Raw genomic sequence first — 26,508 nt, 5'->3', positions numbered from 1 at the left:
CCTCACTAATTCTTGGACAGTGTGTAATCAAGATTAGAGGTTGTATACCTCTACACTGGCGCATGAGTCAATTTCTCCATTCCCTGTAAAGCTTTTCAAGAGGAGAGACAGAATTGATTATTTCAGCAGCTCAGTTACTAACAGTGGATAGGGCCCATCTGATTAGGTTATATGAAATGCCATAGGCCTTGCCTTGATTTCTTTTCAAAGGATCTTTATTGTATTGTGGACCTAGGGGAGGGAGACTGAAAACAATTTTTTTTCATTACATCTGAGAATCAGTTGTAGTATGAAATATTGGAATGCAGTTCAAGTTTTCAGCTGTGCTTTCATTCCTTTTGGTATTATTTCCATTGATGTGGGAGGCTCTTCCCTAAGAGATGGATTTTCCTTCAAGCAAGGTCAGCCTGTTTTATGCATACTCAAGAATATAATGAGTATTTTACCATTTGATTTCTTCATTCTCTTTGTTTACATACTCCAGAGTTAACATTGGTTTTTCTTTATGCTAATCTTGGCACGTCCAGAAGTAAAAGGAGAATTGGATAAAGAGTTATGACCTTATTTAAGTATACTGAAATAGTAACCAACTAGTAACCGTAAGTGCCATAAAAGATAAAACTGTAGAAAACAATACCTTGGACTTATGACTTGATTATGTCATATTTCTCATTACAGTATAGTAGTCAAATAGTCCTCCTTTGGTTTTATCCTCCAAATATCAAGTTAAAGAATAAATATTTAAGATAGCTTGGCAAGAAGGAGTTATTTACCTGCCATAATGTTATTAAGAGGTAGAATAGAGGGAATTGAAAGGAAGGGAAAGAAAAATAAAAGTGAGAATATAAAAATAAAATGTATCACACATGAGAAAACAAAATAAAATTTTTTTAATTACACAAAACATCTAATTGGTCCTGTTCTTTTGCAAAAGCAAGTCAGCAAACACCATTCTGCAAGAGAAGTAGTACCTGTAGAGATGGGGTACCGTATGTCTATAGGCCTTGTTGGTAAAATTTTGATTTTATGAACCGAAGGGCTTACCTCCATTGACTATCAATGAAAGAGCTGTCCTTGCTTTGGGAATAAAAATTGATAAACAGTTTAATGGAACATTGGTTTTTTAGCTACTGTTATTTTCTGTTCATTTGACTGATTAGCTTTAAGGTATGGATGATAAATGTCTTCGCTCATTCTAAGTTCAGTTTTATTTATTCTTCATTTTTTTTATTCCTTTATTCATTCAGTCAGTTTCTGCAATGGGGCCAGATTAATAAACTTTAAATAAGATAGTAATATGGATAGTGGAAAATAGTTGACTTGAAAGGTTGAAGACCTAAGCTATAGGCCAGACTCATTCATAACCACCTATGAGTCCTTAAGCAAGTATTTTAACTTACCTGGTTCTCAGCTTTTTTTTCCCTATTAGTTGGCTGATGGATTCAATGATTTCTAAAATCTTTCACAATACTTAATACTCCCTGTATGATTTAGAATAAGCTCAACAAGTAATTGTGATAGAAGTGGATGGTTATATATTTGCTCCTAAAATAAGTTAGTCTGATGTCAAATATGTGGTCAGGAGAAAAACATAATCTCAGTTACAACCCTGATCTTAGAACACTTGACATGCGTTTAAGAATACACGTGGGGGAGAAGTTCGCATTGCCAATACCAGACAATCAGAGTCCAGATGCAGAGTAAGGAGCAGAGAACACTATACGATCCTGAATCATCAAAGAAAGATTAAATTATGTTGAGGAGACTATAATTAACTCAAGGAGAAGGCTAATGTACTTTGGAAAATAATCACTAGCAGATGTTAAAACAAAAATTATTTCTCTGTGGTCTATACCTAACCATAAGGTTGTATTAACTAGAACATTCACCTTATTCCTAAGTTTCCCCATGAACCAACCTTTCACCACACTAAAATAAAGTATATGCAACTCAGGAATGATAGTCTTATGTTTTTATTTCATCTGACAAATGTATTTATCTCTAAATCTAACACTGAGAACTTCGGGCTTTTGTACATTAGCATACATAGTTTTCTTTAAAGGCTTCCTCAGTATCACTGCCTCTCTAAAGCCTTTTCTACTTCTTTTGGTACGGTTGGCCATTTCCTGGTTTGTGCTTATATTGTGTTTATATTTCTCTCAAAGCATCTAAAACACTTTGTTGCACTTATTTGTTCACAAATGTTTCCCTTCTAGGCTCTGAGCTCTTAAATGTAGAGCTTGCCTTTTCCATTTTTGTATTTTGTAAACTTAGCTCATTTTCTGACAAACATGGACATTCTATAAGTGTCTAAAAGTACCATAAAATAGAAAGTTAAGGAGGCTTCAGTTACAATCACTAATTCACATGCACCTACTTTTTTGTGCTTTTAGTAGCTCTAATTTACACAGTGCTTTTATTTTGTATCTTTTTTGTGCTCCAGCACTGAGGACCTGCTGAGAAGCGGCAATAGACCAAAGGTAGCTCTAAGATCATTTTTATGGCAGTTTCCAGAACCGGAACCCTAAACAAAATGGCAGAGTAGGCGAATTTTGACTCAGTTTGCCCCATCCCCCTCTTGTGAAAAGTCCTTTTTCTCAGACACACTTTTGACTTTTCAAAGCCTTCTACGTAGTTGTCCCAGAGATGAATTGCCCCATGGTCCCAGATTAACACTCTTTCCCATTCCTACTTGTATCTCTTTAACCCTTTTTCATCTTCTTTACATTCCGAACTCAATCCCAACCTTTACCGTCATATCATAAATGTTTCTGAAGACCTGAGCTTATAATCATCATACTGATTAGGGTTTGTGTGTGTGTGTGTGTGTGTATGTGTTTGTATCTTCCCAGCCTATAACTGCCTTCTCTACCACCTCCTAAGTGCCTCTTACCTTGCCCCTCCAGATACTCCAGGTGGAACAGTGACCCCATTTAGAGCCTTTTTTCTGTAGCAGGGAAAAGTTTCCTCTTTCGGTACACTTTGATAAAGTGTATCTTGAGCGTGCATTTATCTTCCAGTACTCTCCTCCCATCTTTACCTAGTACTTTTGAATCCCTTCTACTTCCTTCTATAAAATAAAAGAAGTATCTCTTCTCTAGTATATGAAGAGTGGTGTTCATTCTTTTAAACGTTCCTTTTAACTAAGAAAGATAGAGATCATATCTTGTTTCCAGGTCCTATTGGCCACTTTTTCCGTAGAGTTGATGCACATAATTATTACTTTTATTTGTGACAACTCTCATCTAAAGTGTAACTGGTATATCTTATTGGCTTTTCTACTGAAATTATGATCTGGAAGTCTGCCAATAAAGCCTTAACCGTAGTAAACCATTAAACCATAACTTGTCTTAAAATAATTTGGAAGAATAGAGAAATGAAATAATAAAGAATCTTACCAACAATGGATGTGTTTTAAAAAAATCTGTCTCTGCCTGTCTATCTATCTATCTGTCTATCTATCTATCTATCTACTTATCTAATCATAGCGCAGCATGACCTTTGCTTAGCTTAGTAATAATAACCTGTAAGCATCCAAGAATAAATATCAAATGCCAAGGATTTTTTTTCTAAAAATGGAAAGGCTGAGAAACAATAATGCTTAAACTTTCCAAGTGTTTGTTACAAATAGTAGTTGGAGGATTGGAAAATATTTTAAAGGCACTCTCCTATGAACCTGCAGACAACGGAAAAATCAGTGTTTGTTAGTAAAGTGAAAGATAATTTTCACCTCATGTTTAGGAATGAATTTTAAATGACTTGGGGATATTTAACAAGATCTGTTAACACAAATTTCTGAAAACTTGTTAATTTTATTGAATATTAAGGTTTCATTGCATAGTGATTTCTTATGAATCTAAAAACCTAAAAGTAAAGTTTAAAAAATGAAAAGTCTCTCTTTCCTTTATTCCACTGTTTAAAAAGTATGCTATGTGAACTGCTGATTTCTAGGAAACATAAGCATGAGTTGTAATACCAAATTCTCAAGAACTGTTTGAGGGAATATTTTTGTTTTATTTTGATGAAGAAACTGAGGCACAAAAAATCAATTAAAATTAATGCCAAAACAAATTTCTGAGATAGTTATCTCTATGTCTTTATTTTAATAGTAACAATAATTACCTCCCTTGTAGAGGCCACTCCTGATTCAACTGCAACAAAATGATTTGTGCAAAATCCCCAAACTGGTGTCACATCTTTCATGTTAATATCATTTAGATCTTTGCTTTAAAATCACACTAATTACCTGGAAGTTTCTGTGAGGTAAAATAGAAGTACAACATTATGACCACCGCTTTTTTGTTCTTCAAGGGAAAACCAATCATTGAAGAGGTCATGCGTAGCAATCCAGACAACAGAAACAATTCCTCTTAGTGAGTGAAAAGAGGGATCTTCTATAGTCTAAAATTCCAGATATATGTGCATATCATGAGACAACTATTTTCTGTTTCCAGGAGCCATAGTCCTGGAGATTGAGACTGGAAAAGTAGAGTCAGAACTGGGAACACTGCCCCTGACACAGCTTGTCTGGAGGAACTTACGTGCTCTCTTTTGCCTGTGGAAACTATTGGTAGGACTGATGGTTTCTGGGTTAGGGAATGGTTGGGTGCTTGTGTGTGGTTGCAACACAGCTGGAAGGAGTGGGTGTCAGTGCTAGCCTTCTGAGGATTAAGTTCTCCTTTTCTCTTTTAACTCTTAGTTCAATGACTGTGGGATTGCCAATCATAGGTAGTCACTGAATACTGCAAGTTGTTCCCTTATAAATAGCTGTGTCTATAGAATCTTGGCCCATTTATGTCTTGGGTGAATTCTGTTCCGAGTGCAAAATAGCTCAGTGATTTATTCTTTTTTATCTGAGAGATGCCATGCTTTACTTTAGCTTAGGTCGTGTTGCCAACGTACAGTTTTGTTTTGTTTTTTTAGCATTTTAACTTGATTATTTTTCAAAAGAGATGCTCTTTGGTTTGTTAATATGGATGTGGTTAATTATCATATATATATTTGAAGGACCCCACCACTATTCTCTCAGTGTTTAATCAATCATGTTCTTTGGCTTTGATGAAGCTTTCAATTTTGAGAATGGTAGAGCTTGTCAAGAGTCATTTAAGTGCCAGCAAATGGTTGATTTGAGGCAAGAAGAACAAAGTTTAAAAAAAAGAAAATAAATCTAGCATTCGCTTAATAATTTGCCCTTTGCAGCAACGGAATCTTATCTGACCACCCACATTCATCTGGCTGCTGACGTGGTTCTTGCTTCAATTGCAGAAGCTATTTTTGCACCTTTTGTATCTTTTGAGGAACCGAGTGGGCCTGCTTGCTTATAATGATTCATGTTGCAAAGTGCACAGGGTGTCCCGAAGTGCTACTGCAGTGATGTGCAGAAAGGAGGAGAAAATTAAAGCTGACTGCTTCCTTTAAGCATTTTGAACGTTCACATGACGTGGTAGTAGATTAAGGCACATTTTAACGGTCCTGTCTTGATGCTTTAGTCCTTCCTATGAAACACAAGTTATCTGGAAGAAAGAGCAATGTTTTTAAAAATGAACAAATATACAATAGATATCTATGGATATGTAGTAATATTTTTATATGGGCCTTTTTTACCAGGAGATAAACCATCTTAAGATGGTTGACTGATTAATCTATTTGGATTAAATTGTTTGACTGACCTTCTGTGCTTTTTTTTTTTTTGGATCAGACTTGAATAAATTAATTCTAAGTATGAGAAAGTTCCTTTCTTTGTTACTTTCCAGAGTTTGTTATGTCTCAGGATTTTACTTTGGTTGGTTTTGGCTTCCTATTTTAGAAATTAATTTTAGCACAGAACATAACATTACTGAAATAAACTATAGAAAAGAATTTTCTATGAGGTTCTTCGTCCTGTGGAGTTTAGTTGCTGATGCACCAAAAGAAGTTTTGTGGGAATCTCAGCTTTAAGACAGAATTATATCGTGAATTGCAGTGGCATAATTTCTAGTTCCAATGCATCGTTTTAACTCTAGCATTATTTTCCACATTGCTTCCACGTTTGCTGTTACAGACAATTCTCTTATAATGCAAGTACTCATTCAAAAGATTTAAACTATGTGAAAAGAAAGGAAATTTTTTCTTGAAAGAAAAAGTCTTCTCGAGAGGTCCAGTTCCAGATTTTCTTTTCTCAAGGAAGGCATTTCTATGAGTCAAGAATAAGCATGTCTGCTAAATTCACTACAAGTGTCGTCATTTAAAAACTCTTCTTGTTCATCTTTCAGATTCCCAGAAGTTGTGCATGAGTTCCTGTGGAGAGAGTTGGCATCGTGGATAGCAAAGACGGTTATGATGCAGTTTTTTGATATGAGGATAACAGGTTAATAACTAAAATTTATTGTTCTTTTCTATTGTTTTTACATTGAACTTGAAAAGCAGTTTTAACTTACTGCACACCAGTATGTGAATTGACTTTGTCTTCCAGTCTGGGAAGAAACAATGTATATGCTATTTGGAGAGAAATATAGTGAAGGTTTTGTTTTGTTTTGCATAATAGTCCAGTTTTAATTATAATTTGCTTAATTGAGATAGCCTCATTTAAGAGAATTTCTTTCTGGCACAGTTTACTTTCATGCAAAATTCTATGTAGTAAATCCTAATAACGTTTGTTATAGAATGGGAACACATTGCACCAGAAGAGCAAAATCACAATTGTAAAAAAATTGCCAAGAAAAATGTATGACAAAATATTAAAATTAGCATGCTGTAGTCAAAATAAGTCATAAATACTCTGAACAGATATGCAAACTATACAACTATCTGCACTCATTGTAGCCAACATGGAAAAAAGATAGTTCAGTTTTCCATTAGGCTTTAAATTAGATTTTAATGTATGTCCAATTAGAGGGTGATCATCACAATCTCTTTACTTTTCTCCAAAAGTTCTCTGAATTGCTTGGCAGGGTTTTGTATCGTATACAGTACCCTCCTCATATTGGCGACTTGCTCCGTTTAGGGAGAACTAAGGTTGTTATGGGAGTTTTTACTAATAAAAGAAGCATTTATAATGAATTTGGCTCTCAGGAAGGTGCCTTTTTTTAATCATCCTGTGGAAATAAGTCAGTATTCAGTTGGACTCTGGCACTGGTCATGGTTTTTTGGTAGATCCTTGTTTCCTTCATCCGGTACTCATATGTGGTAGTGACTTGTGGGTCCGTCAGCATTAAAGCAGCGGTGCTCCGAGATGCTCATGTATTTCCTAAAATATTTTGTAGTTGATCTATGGCATTTTGAAAGCAAATATATGGAAATGGCCTCAAAATTTTTGTCTAGTAATTGCTATCAGAAGACATATATTTTGTTGACACGTGTAATACCACCAAATTCTCAACAACAAAAACCCAAATAACCATTTTAATTTGTTTGAAATGTTTTATTAGGAAAACATTGGAAGCAGAGAAGTGGTGTTTGTTGCCCATCATTTTATACCATTATTATCTAGGATGTTATTATTTAATGCTCACTTGACTTTTGCCACCACTCAAGTAATGATTAATTTCCTGAGGTAAAGTTTTTTTCTGAGATAGTGTTTTTCTAAGCAAAAGATCCCAGATTGACAGCCCTGGATACTGTAGGCCTTTATTCACAGAGCTAGGCTGCCCTCCTGCCAATCCCACCCAGCTGTTATCCTGAAGAGACCTCTGTGGAGGTCTATACGGGAGGCTGTTTCTGTGCCTTTCCTTTCAGGGCCTGTCTGAGGAAATTATTTAACTGGGTGCCAGATTTATTTGAGTGGGACTGAAGCGTGGCCAAGGGAGTGGGCACACTTTTAGAAAAATGGCAACTCTTCCAAGTAATATCATTTTCTTTTCTTCTGCTCAATTCCCTTATTTCCATTACCACTGAAATAGCCACGCAGAGGGTAGTGTCTTTTTCAATATTACCCCCCTCTGAAAAATGCGCTGAGCCTGCTAGACAATGCCTGCCTTTCTTTACCAACCGAAGGACTCCTATGGGCTGGAGCACCATCCCCAGGAAAGCCAAAAGTCATATCCTCTTGCAAAATATCCTACTCCTTTCAGAGCACTCAAAGGCATTAGGGGAAATTTTAAATGTCAATGTGAAGCTGTGTTTGGAATACCGTTCCTTTGTTGGCAGTGGATGCCAAAAATGAATTTGCGCGGGTTTGGTTACCATATAAAGAAATCTCAGAGAATGAAATGATAACTGGCCGTTTTCTTTTCATATGAGGATTGCTCGAAAATTGCATTTTTAGACATATCAATCAATTGGGAAAACCAGAGATTTACTTTTAACACATAGTTAGAGTATGAAAAATGAAATGAATCTACACAGTCATAGAGAAGTAATGTAGCTGTAATTAACCACATTACTATGGATCTTTATAGCTCCAAGTAGATCTTTATTGAAAAAATTTTGGTAAAATTGCAGGTATATACAATAATACGTTTGATGGTTTATAATAATATTCTGAGATCCAAGGAAAATATTTCCCTATCTTATAAGCATTTTCATACATTTAAGTAATACAGCACAAGCTCAGGAATTTATGCCATTGTTGGTAGAGTAAGATGGCTAAGTAAAAGTATCACCTAGCAAAAAGAGACAAATGTCATTATCAAACTTTGGCTTAAACTTTGAAAGCCTTATGGATTTTCAAGTGAATTTTTTTCCCTAAGTTCAAGTTGAGGAGAGCAGCAAAGAGACTTTGAACACTAGACAGACATGTCATGCCCAGGAATAGATCTATGGTGAAAACAGTCTGCATTGCAGAATTTTTTTTTCGGTTTCGAAGATAAAGCAACTGAAGACAAGAGATTAATGAAAAGAGTCCATGTTCTTATTGGTTCATGAATATGATCAATAAGTTCCCAAAGGACCCATCACTCCTGTTTTCGCCAATCTACCTTTCTATAGGCCTCAGAAACTCCAAGGAGAGTGATTTTATGGATAGCAGTTAGTTGAAGGCTGTCCAAGGATGGTGTTGGAGAAAATATTATATGCTCAGATATGTTTAAAATCTCATGTAAAGGGTTCATGTGAAATAGGAGTGATTTCCAATTCCCTAGTAATATTCTTAATTAAGCCTTTCACTGAAGTGAAAAGTTAGACACTGTAGTTCAGAAGAATGTTGACCAGAGGTGTCCCTGATACTTCTGGGATCTCCAGCTCAGACAGAAGGACAGAAGGTCTTCCCTGAACAGCAGTAGGGAGCATGGCACCAGGTTTATCTAATTTCATGATGAAATGGTAGGACATCTTAGGCAGGTTGGTCATAGAAATTTAAAAGGAGGAGGTTTTCCTGACCAAAGCTATTTGCATAATTGTCATTTTTTACTGGGATCAAAGCTGTGAATTTTAAAACATTTTCTGGATAATAAATGCTATTGGAATGCAGGACGGTCTTCTGTTAAGATCAGCAAAATTGATTTTTTTAAAATAAAACAGTAGGTGTGACTTTTTTGATGAGCCCTTTTCTAAAATTTAAACCCATCAAAAATTAAATAACTATTCTAGATAATTTTTGTTCTGACCATTAATTATCTACTTTTGAATTTTATGTAAATCACTTTTCTTCATCTCTGGTCTGTTCTTTAATGGCAAAATATTATTGCTTTTGCTTGAAGTGTATTTGGTGATTCTCTTTTTATGTTATGTCTTTAGTGAATAAGAATTGTATATGTCTGGTTTAGGGTGAAATAATTTTAATTTTTTACTATAAACCATAAAAATTAAATCTGATTTAAAAAGTTATTGCTTTGTTGCTAAATGAAAACACTACATTCTATTTAATTATTAAATATAGTATCCCAGTCCTGTTTTTCATAAAATTTCATGTACGTGTTTAACTTGAAGTCCATGTTTTAAGCAAAATTATATATTTTATGTAAACCAAGGAATGGGAAGTGACCATATGCCTAATTTTCACTTGTGAGGTTCTTACTTTCCTTAAAAGTGATGCTTTTCAAAGAACAAAGTAAAACAGTTGTATGTGATGAGAATTAATCATGTTCTCACGAGGAGCTGTCTTCATTAATACTTTAATATACAGATTTTGAACATCATTTACACTATGGATTTATTTGAAATCCATACAAAACTCAAATATTCTCCCAGGACCATGAAATATTCAAGCATTGGAAGTATTGGAGTCAAGTGAAAATATTTAGGAGAAAGTATTATTGAAGATGTATTATTTTACATTGTGATAAAACTTAGCAGTGGAGCTGGGGGTGGCAGGTGCTAGTTGGGGAGGTGAGACCCCTTAGCCTTGGCGTTCTGCCAAACCTGGATTTGATTCTGGTTCTGACCCTAAGTATCATCCTCAACTGTATATATGGGTAATAACACCTGTGGCATAGGACCGTCATGAAGCTCTATACCAGTATAACTCTACCAGTGCATGTAGTAAGAACACAGTAAACAGCAGTCATCATCCTTTTTATCACCATCAACAGAACTGCATGCATAGATCAATACCATGATAAGATAATAAATATGAAAAGCAACCTAGAAGTTATTCAGTTCAAGCTCTGACTCCTAATTAAGGAAAGATGTGCAAAAGTTTCTGACTTGAATTGGAAATACACTGTACTTCCATTTTGGAGGGTGTTACCTCTAAAGGTCTGACAGAGGTTGTGTCTACATGAACCTTAAGTATGTAGTTAATTAAACAAAAATTCAGCCAATTTGGGCTTGACGATGCTTATTCTTCTTATTTGCACTGAAGTCTAATGAAGCCGTCACTTCTCTTTCAGTGTTTGCCTCTACCTATAGAGGGAGTCATAGGAAAATCACTGTGTGGGGAAAAATGTAATTCAATAGTAAAACTTTTTAGCAAACCAAAGTTAATATGCTTGTTGTTTAGTTTTCTGACAACTGCTTTACAAATCCACTGTGCTTCATGGCTATTAGCAGAAAGACTTTTTGATTATAGATACCTTGCTACAAATACGTGGGGGCTTCTGATTTCTCATGCACAAGATTTATTGTTCCTGTGGGAATTTCCATGTTTTCTACCCTTTCTAAGTGCAATGACTATCATCCTCAAAGTAGCATTCTGTATTAGGGAGCAAATTGGTTATGGAAATAAAATCAGTATTTGAGTTTTAGTTTGGGAAATTACAGTACGTTTACATGGTGGCATTCTTTTTCTTAACCAGTATTTTATTTAAAATGTGAACATGCCCGGGTTAAAAAAATAAGCAAAAATAAAGATTACCAAAAATCATAGGGTTAAAAGTAGAAATCCCTTCCTGTGTCCCTTCTTCTGACTCCCTGGCTCCATTTATGTGGTTTAACCAATGTAAAAGCTGTTTGGCATCCTTGCAGAAATTTTCTGTTTATTGATTGTTTTCTCTTTTACGCAAATGGGATTATAAAATACATTCTAGGGTGCAATAAACTTTTGTTTTTCACATCCAATGTTACTATCTCCTGAATGAGTTTTTATATTAGTACATATAGCTATACTTAATTTTTTTAAATGGCTGAGTTTTATGACTGACTTAATTAATCCTTGTACATATAACTTTGTGCATTTGTGTACACCCGTGAGGATACATTTCCAGCAATGGAATTTCTGAGCCAAAGGGTATGAGCTTTCTTACTTTGATAAGCACTGCTACATTGCCCATTAAGGAAATACCTCAGCTATCATCGTAATTGATAGAGTTCAGCATTGAAGTTCTCAGAATCCTCTGGGTATGACATTGACCATTCTCTTATGGAAATTGAGTATTCACTTAAAATCTGATAGTTTCTAAGTTGTCAAGTTTTCCTGAGCCATTCACAGGCATCTGGAGGACTCCTTCACTTTGCTGTCATGCAAATTTCCTAAAAAGGATATTTATACCTATAGGTTACATTTTTTTTAAAACCCACTATTCTCAACTTTTTAATATCTAAGGAACTAGAACCAGACTTATTGCATCAAAAGTCTAAGATGTTTTAATATATTAATCTTATATCTTAGAAAATATGAATCTGAAGTTTAAAAATTTTTTTTCTCCTTGAGTTGTTTTTGGACACAGTATCAATCAGTATTAGGTTTACTACTTAAGTGCAGTGTTTTCTAAAGCAGTTACCTGCTGATTTTTAGAGCACATAACATTGTGAGCCCTACGTATAATGAACAATAAATTGACATTTGCATACAACAATGTTGTAGTTTAATGGAACAATCTTTCCTAACTGCATTTATTTCCTACCCAGGAAGCGTCAAGACAATCATGCCCATGAGAACTCTAAACCATTCAGGTAATCATTATATTTTTTAATTGTCCCCAAAATATGTTTTGTTGTCCATATTATGAAGGTTTTATAACTATTTTATTTAGATGCACTTTTCTGCCTTTTCCAAAGTTCTGCAACAATCTTTGATTCTTACAGGCTTAGTCTAGCTCTAATCACTCCTAATCACCAATTTTAAGCTGTAAAATATATCAATATTTTTATTAACATTACGTATAATACATATAACATTTTATATTAACTGTTGTATTATATACTTATAAATTATATTATGTTATATATTTAACATATATTTTATATTAATCTATGAAGTATATCTATATAGAGAAGTATGTAGTACACTTAGCATGTAAGTCATAAAACTTGGTTAGAAATAGCTCTAAATTTATTTTAATAAAGGCTTTTAAAAATCTTATGATTTTATAAATAATATGTATCAAAAGTTTTCCTTTAAATGCTTTTCTTTTTTTTTTTTTTTTTTTTTTCTTTTTTTTTCTTTTTTTTTTTTTCGGTATGCGGGCCTCTCACTGTTGTGGCCTCTCCCGTTGCGGAGCACAGGCTCCGGACGCACAGGCCCAGCGGCCATGGCTCACGGGCCCAGCCGCTCCACGGCATGTGGGATCTTCCCGGACCAGGGCACGAACCCGTGTCTCCTGCATCGGCAGGCGGATTCTCAACCACTGCGCCACCAGGGAAGCCCTAAATGCTTTTCTGACCAAAATTAAGGGGTATTTAAAAGGATGACCAAAAGTTAAGCATTGAGGAGATTCATGCTTATGACTTAATACTGTTTGAAATTAATAACGTTTAATTGTGGAATTAATGTAACAGCTATAAAAAGGATTTCTTGGAGTAAAAAAAATTTCAATTTATCCAATTTCAGACTGTTTATTTAGGATTGGTTTTGGTTTCTTGCTTGATAACTATTATGACAATCTCTTTGTGTTTTGTTTTCTTTCAGACCATTTTATCTTAGTGAAACTGGCAATGGAACTTTGCTCTAGTTGATGGGCAAAATTTCTCCTAGAATATTCATCACCCCAATTTCACCCTAGTTGAAAATATTCAAATGCCATAAGAAATCTTTATAGATTTGCACTTAGCTTTTGGATGGACATTTCTACAATGGAGAGAACTGTGTTATAGCCCTGGTCCAAGGACATTACCATCTAATGCCTATAGACTACGGTGTGGGTGTGGAAGGTTCCAAAGAGAAGGAGCACTCAGCAAGTTTGCAGACAGCCTGGAGCATGGAAGCAAGCAAGCTTTGAAAGGCACAGCTTTGAAGACACTCCATGAGTCTGCACGGCTTTCAAGCGAACTAGCACTTGAGACCTTGTGTAACAAAATGGACACTGGGGACACAGCTCTAGGACAAAAAGCTACCTCAAGGTCTGGAGAAACTGATAAAGCATCAGGTAGATGGAGACAGGAACAATCAGCTGTTATTAAGATGAGCACTTTTGCCAGTCAAGAAGGACGGCGGCAACCACAAATAGATCCTGAGCATATCGGAAACACAGCATCAGCACAACTCTTTGGTTCTGGGAAACTGGCCTCACCTAGCGAAGTGGCACAGCAAGTCACAGAGAAGCAATACCCACCGCACCGTCTGAGTCCTTATTCATGCCAACATTCACTCTCTTTCCCTCAGCACTCATTGCCACAGGGGGTCATGCACAGCAGCAAGCCACATCAGAGCCTTGAAGGCCCTCCGTGGCTTTTCCCCGGCCCTTTGCCATCTGTTGCCTCCGAGGACTTATTTTCCTTTCCTATACACGGCCACAGTGCTGGTTATCCTAGAAAAAAGATCTCAAGTCTGAACCCTGCTTATAGCCAATACTCCCAGAAAAGTAGCGAACAGTCAGAAGATGCTCACAAAAAAGAGCACAAACCCAAAAAGCCCGGCAAGTACATTTGCCCTTACTGCAGCAGGGCGTGTGCCAAACCCAGCGTATTGAAAAAACACATCAGGTCCCATACTGGTGAGCGGCCATACCCATGTATACCTTGTGGTTTCTCTTTCAAGACAAAGAGCAATTTGTACAAGCACAGGAAGTCACATGCCCATGCGATTAAGGCAGGATTGGTCCCTTTCACAGAGTCAGCCGTATCTAAATTGGACCTGGAGGCCGGTTTTATTGACGTAGAAGCAGAGATACATTCAGACGGTGAACAGAGTACAGACACAGATGAGGAGAGTTCTTTGTTTGTTGAGGCTTCTGACAAAATGAGTCCTGGCCCACCCATGCCGCTGGATATCGCCAGCAGAGGTGTCTATCACGGGTCACTGGAAGAATCACTGGGAGGTCCAATGAAGGTGCCGATTTTGATTATCCCCAAGAGCGGGATTCCTTTGCCTAATGAAAGCTCTCAGTATATTGGCACCGATATGCTACCAAATCCGTCTTTAAATACTAAGGCTGATGACTCTCACACAGTTAAACAGAAACTTGCACTAAGACTGTCAGAGAAAAAAGGACACGATTCTGAGCCATCTCTAAACCTTCTGAGCCCGCACAGTAAAGGAAGCACTGACTCTGGTTACTTTTCCCGCTCAGAAAGTGCAGAGCAGCAGATAAGCCCTCCAAACACAAATGCAAAGTCTTATGAAGAAATCATCTTTGGAAAATACTGTCGGCTTAGTCCGAGAAATACACTCAGTGTTACAACTACAAGTCAGGAGCGCGCCACGATGGGTAGGAAGGGCACCGTGGACTCGTTACCTCATGTCAACACCAGGTTAGATGTCAAGATGTTTGAAGATCCTGTTTCACAGCTGATCCCAAGCAAGGGAGAGATCGACCCCAGTCAGACAAGCATGCTGAAATCCACTAAATTCAACAGCGAGTCAAGGCAATCCCAGACTATTCCATCATCGATCAGGAATGAAGGAAAACTTTATCCAGCCAGTTTCCAAGGCAGCAGCCCAGTTCTCCTAGAAGCTCCTGTTGACTCTTCACCCCTTATTAGAAGCAACTCAATGCCAACTTCTTCAGCAACTAATTTAAGTCTTCCTCCTTCTTTGAGAGGAAGTCACTCATTTGATGAACGGATGACTGGTTCTGATGATGTGTTCTATCCAGGGACTGTAGGAATACCCCCTCAGCGCATGTTAAGAAGGCAGGCGGCTTTTGAGCTGCCTTCGGTACAGGAGGGGCACGTGGAAGCAGAACACCATGGCAGGATGTCAAAGAGCATCACAGGTCCATCCTTGAAGGAGAAGAAATTGATTCCTGGGGACAGGGTTGGCTATGACTATGACGTCTGTCGGAAACCCTATAAGAAGTGGGAGGAGTCTGAGACGCCGAAGCAGTGCTACAGGGATGTTTCCTGCATCAGCCCGTTGAAACACGGCGGAGAGTATTTCATGGACCCCTCGGTGCCATTGCAGGGAGTGCCAACCATGTTTGGAACTACGTGTGAAAATCGAAAACGCCGGAAAGAGAAGAGTGTAGGGGACGAGGAGGACACCCCAATGATTTGCAGTAGCGTCGTCAGCACGCCCATGGGCGTCTCGACTTCAGATTTCGAGCCCAAACTGCAGATGCAGGAAGGCGCCAGGAGTGGATTCGGCCTGGCTGGACAGGAAAACCCCTCTCACGGTCACTCTGAGCGTTTTGAGCCGTGTCGACCCCTGCTGCAATCCGGAAGTCCATCTCTTGGGTCAGAGGAGTCACCCGCAGCTGCTGATGCAGACAAGCCGTCCGACGGAGGGGGCAGGAAACCTCCCGGCAATGTGATCTCTGTGATTCAGCACACGAACTCGCTGAGCCGCCCCAACTCATTTGAGAGGTCCGAGTCCGCCGAACTCGCCGCTAGCGCCCAGGAGAAAGCCTCGTCACCGTCCGAGACCTGTGACAGTGAGATCTCGGAAGCCCCGGTGAGCCCAGAGTGGGCCCCGCCCGGGGAGAGCACGGAAGGCGGGGGGAAGCCATCCCCTTCGCAGCAGGTCCCGCCGCCGCCCTACCACGCGCAGCCCCGCCTCGTGCGTCAGCACAACATCCAGGTCCCCGAGATCCGCGTGACCGAGGAGCCTGACAAGCCGGAGAAGGAGAAGGAGGCCCAGAGCAAAGAGCCAGAAAAGCCGGTGGAGGAATTTCAGTGGCCCCAAAGAAGTGAGACCCTCTCCCAGCTCCCGGCCGAGAAGCTGCCGCCCAAAAAGAAGCGTTTGCGACTCGCGGATATGGAGCACTCGTCCGGGGAGTCCAGCTTTGAATCCACAGGCACCGGCCTCTCCCGCAGCCCCAGTCAAGAAAGTAACTTGTCCCACAGCTCCAGTTTCTCCATGTCTTTCGAAAGAGAAGAAACCATGAAGCTTGCGGCACCTCCCAAGCCGGATGAGTTTGGGAAGCACTCAGAGTTTTTGACGGTCCCTGCTGGTTCGTACTCACTGTCCGTCCCCGGCCACCACCACCAAAAGGAGATGCGACGCTGCTCGTCCGAGCAGATGCCTTGTCCTCACCCAACGGAAGTACCAGAAATTCGGAGCAAATCGTTTGATTATGGGAATCTGTCCCATGCTCCGGTGGCAGGGGCGTCGGCAGCCGCGTTGTCCCCATCCCGCGAGAGAAAGAAATGCTTTCTGGTGCGGCAGGCGTCTTTCAGTGGCTCTCCCGAGGTCGCGCAGGGGGAGGCCGGTGCGGATCTGAGCGTAAAGCAGGAGCAGCTGGGGCACCTGCACGGCAGCCCCAGGCCCGCGTGGCACCCCGCCCCGTGCTCTGTGCTTCCTGCCCTCGCGGCAGAGGACCCAGGGAGGCAGGTTGTGGGTCCTTGTGTCCCGCTGAGCTCGGGAGCACTCCACCTGGCCCAGCAACAGATCATGCACCCGGATAGTCAGGAACCTCTGAGAAACCCCTTCAGACAACCGACGTCCTATGTTACAAGCAAGCACTTAACTGAACCCCCACATCTATTCCCACATCAGGAGACTCTTCCGTTTTCTCCGATCCAGAACACCTTGTTTCAGTTCCAATATCCTACTGTCTGTATGGTTCATTTCCCAGCTCAGCAGCCCCCCTGGTGGCAGGCACACTTCCCCCGTCCCCTTGCTCAGCATGCTCCAAAGAGCTATGGAAAGCCTTCTTTCCAGGCGGAAGTTCACCCCAGCTACCCCTTGGAGCCTGTGGCAGAGCGCACTGGAAAGAAACCCGCGGATTATGCGCACGCGAAAGAGCAAACCTACCCGGCTTATTCAGGAACATCGGGGCTACACTCCAAGAACCTTCTTCCAAAGTTTCCGTCAGGGGAGAGCACCAAGTCAACAGATACTCCCTCCGAGCAGGTTCTTCAAGAAGAGTTCACCTCGGCAAACGCTGGGCCTTTACAGTCCTTACCAGGAACAGTGGTTCCTGTTAGGATCCAGACCCACGTACCGTCCTATGGGAGCGTCATGTACACAAGCATTTCTCAGATGCTTGGGCAGAACAGCCCTGCCATTGTCATATGCAAAGTCGATGAGAATGTGACCCAAAGAACACTGGTAACCAACCCGGCCATGCAAGGGATAGGATTTAACATTGCCCAGGTGTTGGGGCAGCACGCAGGCTTGGAAAAGTGCCCCATCTGGAAAGTACCTCAGACCATACCCCTTGGCTTGGAATCCTCGATCCCCTTATGTTTACCTTCCACCTCTGACAGCGTCGCCACCCTGGGAGGCAGCAAGCGGATGCTTTCTCCAGCCAGCAGCTTGGAACTCTTCATGGAAACAAAGCAGCAGAAAAGGGTCAAGGAGGAAAAGATGTATGGACAGATCGTGGAGGAGCTCAGCGCCGTGGAGCTGACCAACTCAGACATCAAAAAGGATCTCTCCCGCCCCCAGAAACCCCAGCTGGTTCGACAGGGCTGTGCTTCTGAGCCAAAGGATGGCTTGCCGTCCGTGTCATCATCGTCCTTCTCACTGTCCCCCTCCTCATCTCAAGACCATCCGCCTGCCAGCGTGCCCTTGAGGGAGCCCTTCCCTGCAAGCTCCAGGGCACCCGCTCTGGGGCAGAAGTCCAGTGGGCCTTCTGAAAGCAGAGAGTCCTCAGATGAGTTAGACATTGATGAGACGGCGTCCGATATGAGTATGAGCCCGCAGACTTCCTCACTGCCACCCGGGGAGAGTCAGCTCGAAGAGCAAGGAAAGGGCCAGAAGCTGCCTGCCGGCATACCGGTCCCCAGAGCATCTGACCCAAGCGGGAAAGTGGCGAATTCGACTCTTCTTTTCACGGACATGGTAGATTTCCAGCAGATTCTGCAGTTCCCCAGTCTGCGGACGACAACGACCGTGAGTTGGTGCTTCTTGAATTATACAAAACCCAATTACGTGCAACAGGCCACCTTCAAATCCTCGGTATATGCTTCATGGTGCATTAGTTCCTGTAACCCAAACCCATCAGGATTGAACACCAAGACCACGCTGGCTCTTCTGAGGTCCAAGCAAAAAATCACCGCAGAAATTTATACCCTGGCTGCTATGCACAGGCCTGGAGCCGGCAAGCTTACGTCATCAAGTGCTTGGAAGCAGTTTGCTCAGGTAACAAATATTGTTTCTGAAAGCAAACAGGTCTCAGCAAACAGACCTCTTTGGAGGTCTCAAACAAAAATATATAATAAATAAAATATAAAATATATTTACTCATTTCAGTTACCATTTCTCTTTAATAATTTTTGAGAATATTTTCTAAACGCATAGAGAGAGCTTGAATTGCTACTTCCAAAAACAGAACATGTTTTTTAACATTTTTATTAGTGTTGTACAGTGTAAGTGCTAGTGGGGTCTTGTTGGGGTTTTTTTTTTTTAACAGAATGTTGAATTCATTCTGTAGAAACTGTCATCTTTTCTGATTTTATCCCTGTTGTCCTTTATTTTATGTAGCCAGCCTATGGCCTTTTAGCACGGAGTTTAGGCTGATTTTCAGAGACCACGGAAGAGTGGGATGTGTGCGCTTCCTCTGTGTCTTAGGGGCTGCATGCGAAATGATTCTCTCTTTTTGGCCTACAGATGAAACCTGATGCGACCTTTTTATTTGGCAGCAAGCTAGAAAGGAAACTAATGGGAAATATCTTAAAGGAAAGAGGGAAAGGAGATATTCATGCAGATAAGGATATTGGATCCAAACAAGCTGAGCCCATTCGAATTAAAATCTTTGAAGGAGGGTAAGGAAACACATGCGCAAATGTAAAGTATTCCATTAAATTCAGCGTAAATGGTCCTGAGTGACTGCATGGAAAAGTCGTTATCTCCTCTGGTCTGAAACATAAATGCAAGTTCCTTTTTCTATACACATTTCTGAAGTCTGTCTGGTAATAGATAATGAGCTCGTGCCCTTGCTTTCATGACGTGCTTTTAATGAAAATGTCCCTATTGTATATGGTTCGAACTTCTGCCTTAAATTTTCATACCTCTAATTTAATATGAAATCGACTAAATTGCTGGACTCTTGATATTGTCTAAGTTTGTTCATTCTTTGATATTATTTTTATAGGCATTTGTTGTGTTACTAATGGACATATTTTTATTCTATGCTTGCAAAAATGCAGTCATGCACACTCATGTATAAACCTAGAAACTAGTTTTATTTTATTGTTTTTATTATTACCTAAAGTCCAGACCTTGTTGTGATTTTACCAGCTCCTTCAATACCCTCTTTCTGTTCCAGTATCCAAGCCAGGGCACCACTTCGCATTTAGTTGTCATGTTGCCCCAAATTTCTCTGATCTGTGACAGTTTCTCTGTCTTTAGGAATTTCTTTTTAAATGTTGAATTCTGAGTTGAAGAAACTCAAGTAATAAGGTTCAATGATTTTGTTGTCTATCTAGTTAAGAAACACTGCATGTATGTGTAATGTCCAGTTTTAGATTTTGATAGAAAGGTATCTTAAATCTAGTCAGAGGGGAGAAAAAGCCCAGACTTCTGCTTTAAAATTTAAAAATTTTAAAGGATGTTAACCGTGTTTGGGGATTGTGATGTGTCTACCTTATCTTTGCAACAGATCTATAATTTACATATTTCCATGAGCATGAATTTATTCTAATTATATTTGGAGAACAAAATAATGTTATCTGTTTGACTCTAAAATGTTGAGTGGTTGGTGCAGAGAATGAGTGATCCCTGTGACTGAATCAACGCTTACATTCAGCAGTCTTCTTCATAATAGTGCACTTGTACTAGATTAACGAGATTTTCACAGTTACTTTTTGATTTGGGGAGCCCATCTCCACTAACGAAGGACACAAATGAAAAAGCATATATGAACGTTTTATTGCTGTGTTTTGATGATCCAAAAGGATTGGGCCATATTTAATTTTCTCCTCATTTCATTGTCCCATGTTATGGGCTATGTCCCAGTCATTCCTTTAAAAAAAAAAAAAAATCTTTATTGCAGTATAATTGCTTTACAATGGTGTGTTAGTTTCTGCTTTATAACAAAGTGAATCGGCTATACATATACATATATCCCCATATCCCCTCCCTCTTCAGTCTCCCTCCCACCCTTCCTCTCCCACCCCTCTAGGTGGTCACAAAGCACCCCAGCTCATCTCCCTGTGCTATGCGGCTGCTTCCCGCTAGCTATCTATTTTACATTTGGTAGTATATATAAGTCCTCAAGTCCAGTCTCTACGTCTGCATCTTTATTCCTGACCTGCCCCTACGTTCTTCAGAACCATATATATACATATATATATATATATATATATTTAGATTCCATATATATGTGTTAGCATACAGTATTTGTTTTTCTGTTTCTGACTTACTTCACTCTGTATGACAGACTCTACTTCCATCCACCTCACTAGAAATAACTCAATTTCGTTTCTTTTTATGGCTGAGTAATATTCCATTGTATATATGTGACACATCTTCTTTATCCATTCATCTATTGATGGACACTTAGGTTTCTTCCATGTCCTAGATATTGTAAGTAGAGCTGCAATGAACATTGTAGTACATGACTGTTTCTGAATTATGCTTTACTCAGTATATGCCCAGTAGTGGGATTGCTGTGTCGTATGGTAGTTCTATTTTTAGTTTTTTAAGGAACCTCCATACTGTTCTCCATAGTGGCTGTATCAATTTACATTCCCACCAACGGTGCAAGAGGATTCCCTTTTCTCCACACCCTCTCTAGCATTTATTGTTTGTGGATTTTTTGATGATGACCATTCTGACTGGTGTGAGGTGATACCTCATTGTAGTTTTGATTTGCATTTCTCTAATGATTAGTGATGTGGAGAATCCTTTCATGTGTTTGTTGGCAATCTGTATATCTTCTTTGGAGAAATGTCTGTTTAGGTCTTCTGCCCATTTTTGGATTGGGTTGTTTGTTTTTTTGATATTGAGCTGTATGAGCTGCTTATAAATTTTGGAGATTAATTCTTAGTCAGCTGCTTCATTTGCAAATATTATCTCCCATTCTGCGGGTTGTCTTTTCATCTTGTTTATGGTTTCCTTTGCTGTGCAAAAGCTTTTAAGTTTCATTAGGTCCCATTTGTTTATTTTTGTTTTTATTTCCATTACTCTAGGAGGTGGGTCAAAAAGGATCTTGCTGTGATTTATGTCATAGAGTGTTCTGCCTATGTTTTCCTCTAAGAGTTTGATAGTGTCTGGCCTTACATTTAGGTCTGTAATCCATTTTGAGTTTATTTTTGTGTATGGTGTTAGGGAGTGTTCTAATTTCATTTTTTACATGTAGCTGTCCAGTTTTCCCAGCACTACTTAATGAAGAGACTGTCTTTTCTCCATTGTATATCCTTGCCTCCTTTGTCATAGATTAGTTGACCATATGTGCATGGGTTTATCTCTGGACTTTCTATCCTGTTCCATTGATCTATATTTCTGGTTTTTGTGCCAGTACCATGCTGTCTCGATGACTGTAGCTTTATAGTATAGTCTGAAGTCAGGGAGTCTGATTCTTCCAGCTCCGTTTTTTCTCTCAAGATTGCTTTGGCTATTAGGAGTCTTTTGTGTCTCCATACAAATTTTAAGATTTTTTTTGCCCTAGTTCTGTACAAAATGCCAGTGGTAATTTGATAGGGATTGCACTGAATCTGTAGATTGCTTTGGGTAGTATAGTCATTTTCACAATATTGATTCCTCCAATCCAAGAACATGGTATATCTCTCCATCTGTTTGTGTCATCTTTGATTTCTTTCATCAGTGTCTTATAGTTTCTAGGTACAGGTCTTTTACCTCCTTAGGTAGGTTTATTCCTAGGTATTTTATTCTTTTTGTTGCAATGGTAAATGGGAGTGTTTCCTTAATTTCTCTTTCAGATTTTTCATCATTAGTGTATAGGAATGCAAGAGATTTCTGTGCATTAATTTTGTATCCTGCTACTTTACAAATTCATTGATTAGCTGTAGTAGTTTTCTGGTAGCATCTTTAGGATTCTCTATGTATAGTATCATGTCATCTGCAAACAGTGGCACCTTAACTTCTTCTTTTCTGATTTGGATTCCTTTTATTTCTTTTTCTTCTCTGATTGCTGTGGCTAAAACTTCCAAAACTATGTTGAATGATAGTGGTGAGAGTGGAAAACGTTGTCTTGTTCCTGATCTTAGTGGAAATGGTTTCTGTTTTTCACCATTGAGAATGATGTTGGCTGTGGGTTTGTCATATATGGCCTTTATTATGTTGAGGTAAGTTCCCTCTATGCCTACTTTCTGGAGGGTTTTTATCATAAATCGGTGTTGAATTTTGTCGAAAGGTTTTTCTGCATCAATTGAGATGATCATATGGTTTTTATCCTTCAATTGTTAATATGGTGTATCACATTGATTGATTTGCATATATTGAAGAATCCTTGCATTCCTGGGATAAATCCCACTTGATCATGGTGGATGATCCTTTTAATGTGCTGTTGGATTCTGTTTGCTAGTATTTTGTTGAGGATTTTTACATGTATTTTCATCAGTAATATTGGCCTGTAGTTTTTCTTTCTTTGTGACATCTTTGTCTGGTTTTGGTATCAGGGTGATGGTGGCCTCATAGAATGAGTTTTGGGGTTTTCCTCCCTCTGCTATATTTTGGAAGAGTTTGAGAAGGATAGGTGTTAGCTCTTCTCTAAATTTTGATGGAATTCACCTGTGAAACGATCTGGTCCTGGGCTTTTGTTTGTTGGAGGTATTTTAATCACAGTCTCAGTTTCAGTGCTTGTGATTGGTCTGTTTATATTTTCTATTTCTTCCTGGTTCAGTTTCAGGAGGTTGTGCTTTTCTAAGAATTTGTCCATTTCTTCCAGGTTGTCCATTTTATTGGTGTATAGTTGCTTGTAGTAATCTCTCATGATCCTTTGTATTTCTGCAATGTCAGTTGTTACTTCTCCTTTTTCATTTCTAATTCTATTGATTTGAGTCTTCTCCCTTTTTTTCTTGATGAGTCTGCCTAATGGTTTCTCAATTTTATCTTCTCAAAGAAGCAGCTTTTAGTTTTATTGATCTTTGCTATTGTTTCTTTCATTTCTTTTTCATTTATTTCTGATCTGATCTTTATGATTTCTTTCCTTCTGCTAACTTTGGGGATTTTTTTTTTGTTCTTCTTTCTCTAATTGCCTTAGGTGTAAGGCTAGGTTGTTTATTTGAGATGTTTCTTGTTTCTTGAGGTAGGATTGTAATGCTATAAACTTCCCTCTTAGAACTGCTTTTGCTGCCTCCCATAGGTTTTGGGTCATCATGTTTTCATTGTCATTTGTTTCTAGGTATTTTTTAATTTTCTCTTTGATTTCTTCAGTGATCTCTTGGTTATTAACCAGTGTATTGTTTAGCCTCCATGTGTTTGTATTTTTTACAGATTTTTTCCTGTAATTGATATCATTCCTTAATCTGTGATCCATCTTCTGCCTGGTGGTAATCAGCTGTTTATTCCGAGAAGTGTGTTACCGCCTCTTATTTTGCTGATTGCAAAGTGATAAGTTAAAAAAAAAAGTATTACTGACCAAATTTTTAAGTGTATATGCTTCTTATTAGTGTTTAACTCATAGACTTAGTAATTTAATTAAACATACCTTTAAATTATTTTTTCAAAATCCATTAATTCTTTTTTTCTTTTTAATTTTTGAATTTTATTTTATTTATTTTTTTATACAGCAGGTTCTTATTAGTCATCAATTTTATACACATCAGTGTATACATGTCAATTCCAATCACCCAATTCATCATATCTTTTAATTATTTTTTCAAAATCCATTAATTCTTGTCTCAAGTAAATTCATGGGTCTGCAGAACTGTTGAAGGGTAAATATTTTATTTGTACAGACTTTTCTAATACAGTTATATTTTATACAAAATTTATTTTCATCTGGAAGCAAGTTAATCAGCTGAGACATTAAAATAGTGTTATATGAAGATAATACATTGTACATCAAGTACAATGATGGGCCTGGGCCACAGTAAGCTTAAAGTACCCTTCCCTGAAAAAAAGTTGCTCTCTATAAAATTATTTGTTTTATTCTATAGTCCTTAGGTAATTTCATCCTAAGGTAATTTCATCCTTAGGTAATTTCATGCCCTAAGTTTGGGGCAGAGAATAGTGATATTAAAAGATGAAAGATATTTTGCATCTTTAGGTTCTTTTCTTCTTTATTACAAAAGACAATGTGAGGTGAAAGATAAAGTTCAAAATAGGTTTGAAGCAAAAGTTGACTTTGGAAATTCCTTGTCCCTAAGTGGGAAAGATTTAAAGGAGCAGAGAGCATGCAAAACTGACTATTCATATTTCTGATACTACTCAATTCTCACTTGGATTGGTACTGACCAAAAGATAGATAATGTTAAGATTAAATAGTATCCATAGCAGAGTGGATATTTAAATGTTGGATGGATTTTCTCTCTTAAATATTCTTCAGTAGATTGGACAAATGAAGTTGAACTTGCTCTTATTTCTGATGATAGATTAGGTAGAACAAAATAGAGAAGTTTGCAGTGCTCTTAGAATGTAAGACAAAACAAAACAAAACTGTAAATCTAGTGCCTTTAAGTCAGTCCACACTGAGTTAGGGCATTTTGTAGGTCACTTTACCTTTTGAAGTTATAAAAAGAGCCCTTCGAAAGGAATATCTTCCCAAGAATGACATTAGACCCATAATTCTAGCCTGAGATTTAAGAGATAATGATATTCATTGAGTTATACAGTAGAATGCTGCTATACTCTGATAGGTCATGTTTCCCTGTATTCTAAACAAAATGTGATGGATGGTGAGCACTAGATAGGTTTCTTCCATTGATAAATAGGTTTCTTCCATTGATAATTACAATGAATACCTAAGACTTTGCTCATCTAACTGATTTAATTAAACTAGATGACCTCAGTTATCCTTTCAAACTTCTCTATTAAATCCTGAAACAAATGCAAATTTGATTGAAAAATAGAATTTCTAGTTTTCATTATGTAACAGTACCTTCCAGAAGCCACTTGAAATTTAGACTTCACTTTAGTACAGATTCGTGGTCCTTGGGAAGAGCAGATCAAATCTGTAGGCAACAGTTGGTGAGCTCAGCTCAGCCTGTGTAAGCTAGAAATTTCTGACTCTCGTGCCAGGATTGTAAAAATAGAGTAGAAACTTGCAATGAAGAATTCTATAATCAGTTATATTTATTCTAGCAAATTCAGAGGGGTATGTGTGTTGTGTGTGCACATCTTAGATGATGGAATGTTAACAAATGATATGTGATGATTTAAATATGCTAATATAACTTTTTGGATGTTTCTTGGCCAGAGGCAGTGAGGTGCACAGCTCTGCAACTCTTTGAGGCTTATATAAGCCCATTGAACATCTGTAGGGAGTCCATATATTTACACTTCATGGAAGAGCCAATTCCATTTTGAACTCCATGTAGAAAAAAATTCCCTTTTATTTACAATGCCAAATCTGTTCTTTCAGGACTTTACTGCATAGATTTCACAGGCTTTGTAGAAATAAAGTTGAATAATTGTTTGTAAAAGTCCCTCCTAAATATTTGTCTTGCAAATGATTAGCTTTTGGTTTGATGTATAACATGCAAAAGTATTTGGAAACACACTGTATTTTCCCTTTTTTAACAGGTATAAGTCAAATGAAGATTATGTATATGTCAGAGGACGTGGACGTGGAAAGTACATTTGTGAAGAATGTGGGATTCGCTGTAAGAAACCGAGCATGCTCAAAAAGCATATCCGCACTCATACTGATGTCCGGCCTTATGTATGCAAGTTGTGTAATTTCGCCTTCAAAACAAAAGGTACAGGTCTGATTTTTTTTTTTTTTTTTAAGAGGAAAAACACTTTTTTTTATGGCTGCTCCAGATTCT

The 26,508-nt window shown here is 38.5% G+C and overlaps 1 protein-coding gene across 12 annotated transcripts in view; it reads left to right on the top strand.

The window, feature by feature from the left end:
- Positions 1-26,508, top strand: part of HIVEP2 (HIVEP zinc finger 2) — a 192,209-nt gene that overhangs the window by 152,911 nt on the left and 12,790 nt on the right. For 9 of the 12 annotated variants that reach the window (XM_067010919.1, XM_067010911.1, XM_067010913.1 and 6 more), the window contains 6 exons: positions 4,455-4,570; positions 6,252-6,346; positions 12,202-12,246; positions 13,202-18,757; positions 19,226-19,380; positions 26,264-26,439. In XM_067010919.1, coding sequence (XP_066867020.1) covers positions 13,589-18,757; positions 19,226-19,380; positions 26,264-26,439 — 5,500 coding nt within the window. In that variant the 5' untranslated portion in view covers positions 4,455-4,570; positions 6,252-6,346; positions 12,202-12,246; positions 13,202-13,588. The remainder of the gene's footprint in view (positions 1-4,454; positions 4,571-6,251; positions 6,347-12,201; positions 12,247-13,201; positions 18,758-19,225; positions 19,381-26,263; positions 26,440-26,508) is intronic. The other 3 variants (XM_059082974.2, XM_067010921.1, XM_067010922.1) reach the window with 1 other exon arrangement.

Source organism: Kogia breviceps, chromosome 13, assembly GCF_026419965.1.
Source record: "Kogia breviceps isolate mKogBre1 chromosome 13, mKogBre1 haplotype 1, whole genome shotgun sequence".
Taxonomy (NCBI): Eukaryota; Metazoa; Chordata; class Mammalia; order Artiodactyla; family Physeteridae; genus Kogia; species Kogia breviceps.
Note: the sequence above shows the minus strand (reverse complement) of the source record. Positions and strands in the feature narration are given on the sequence as shown.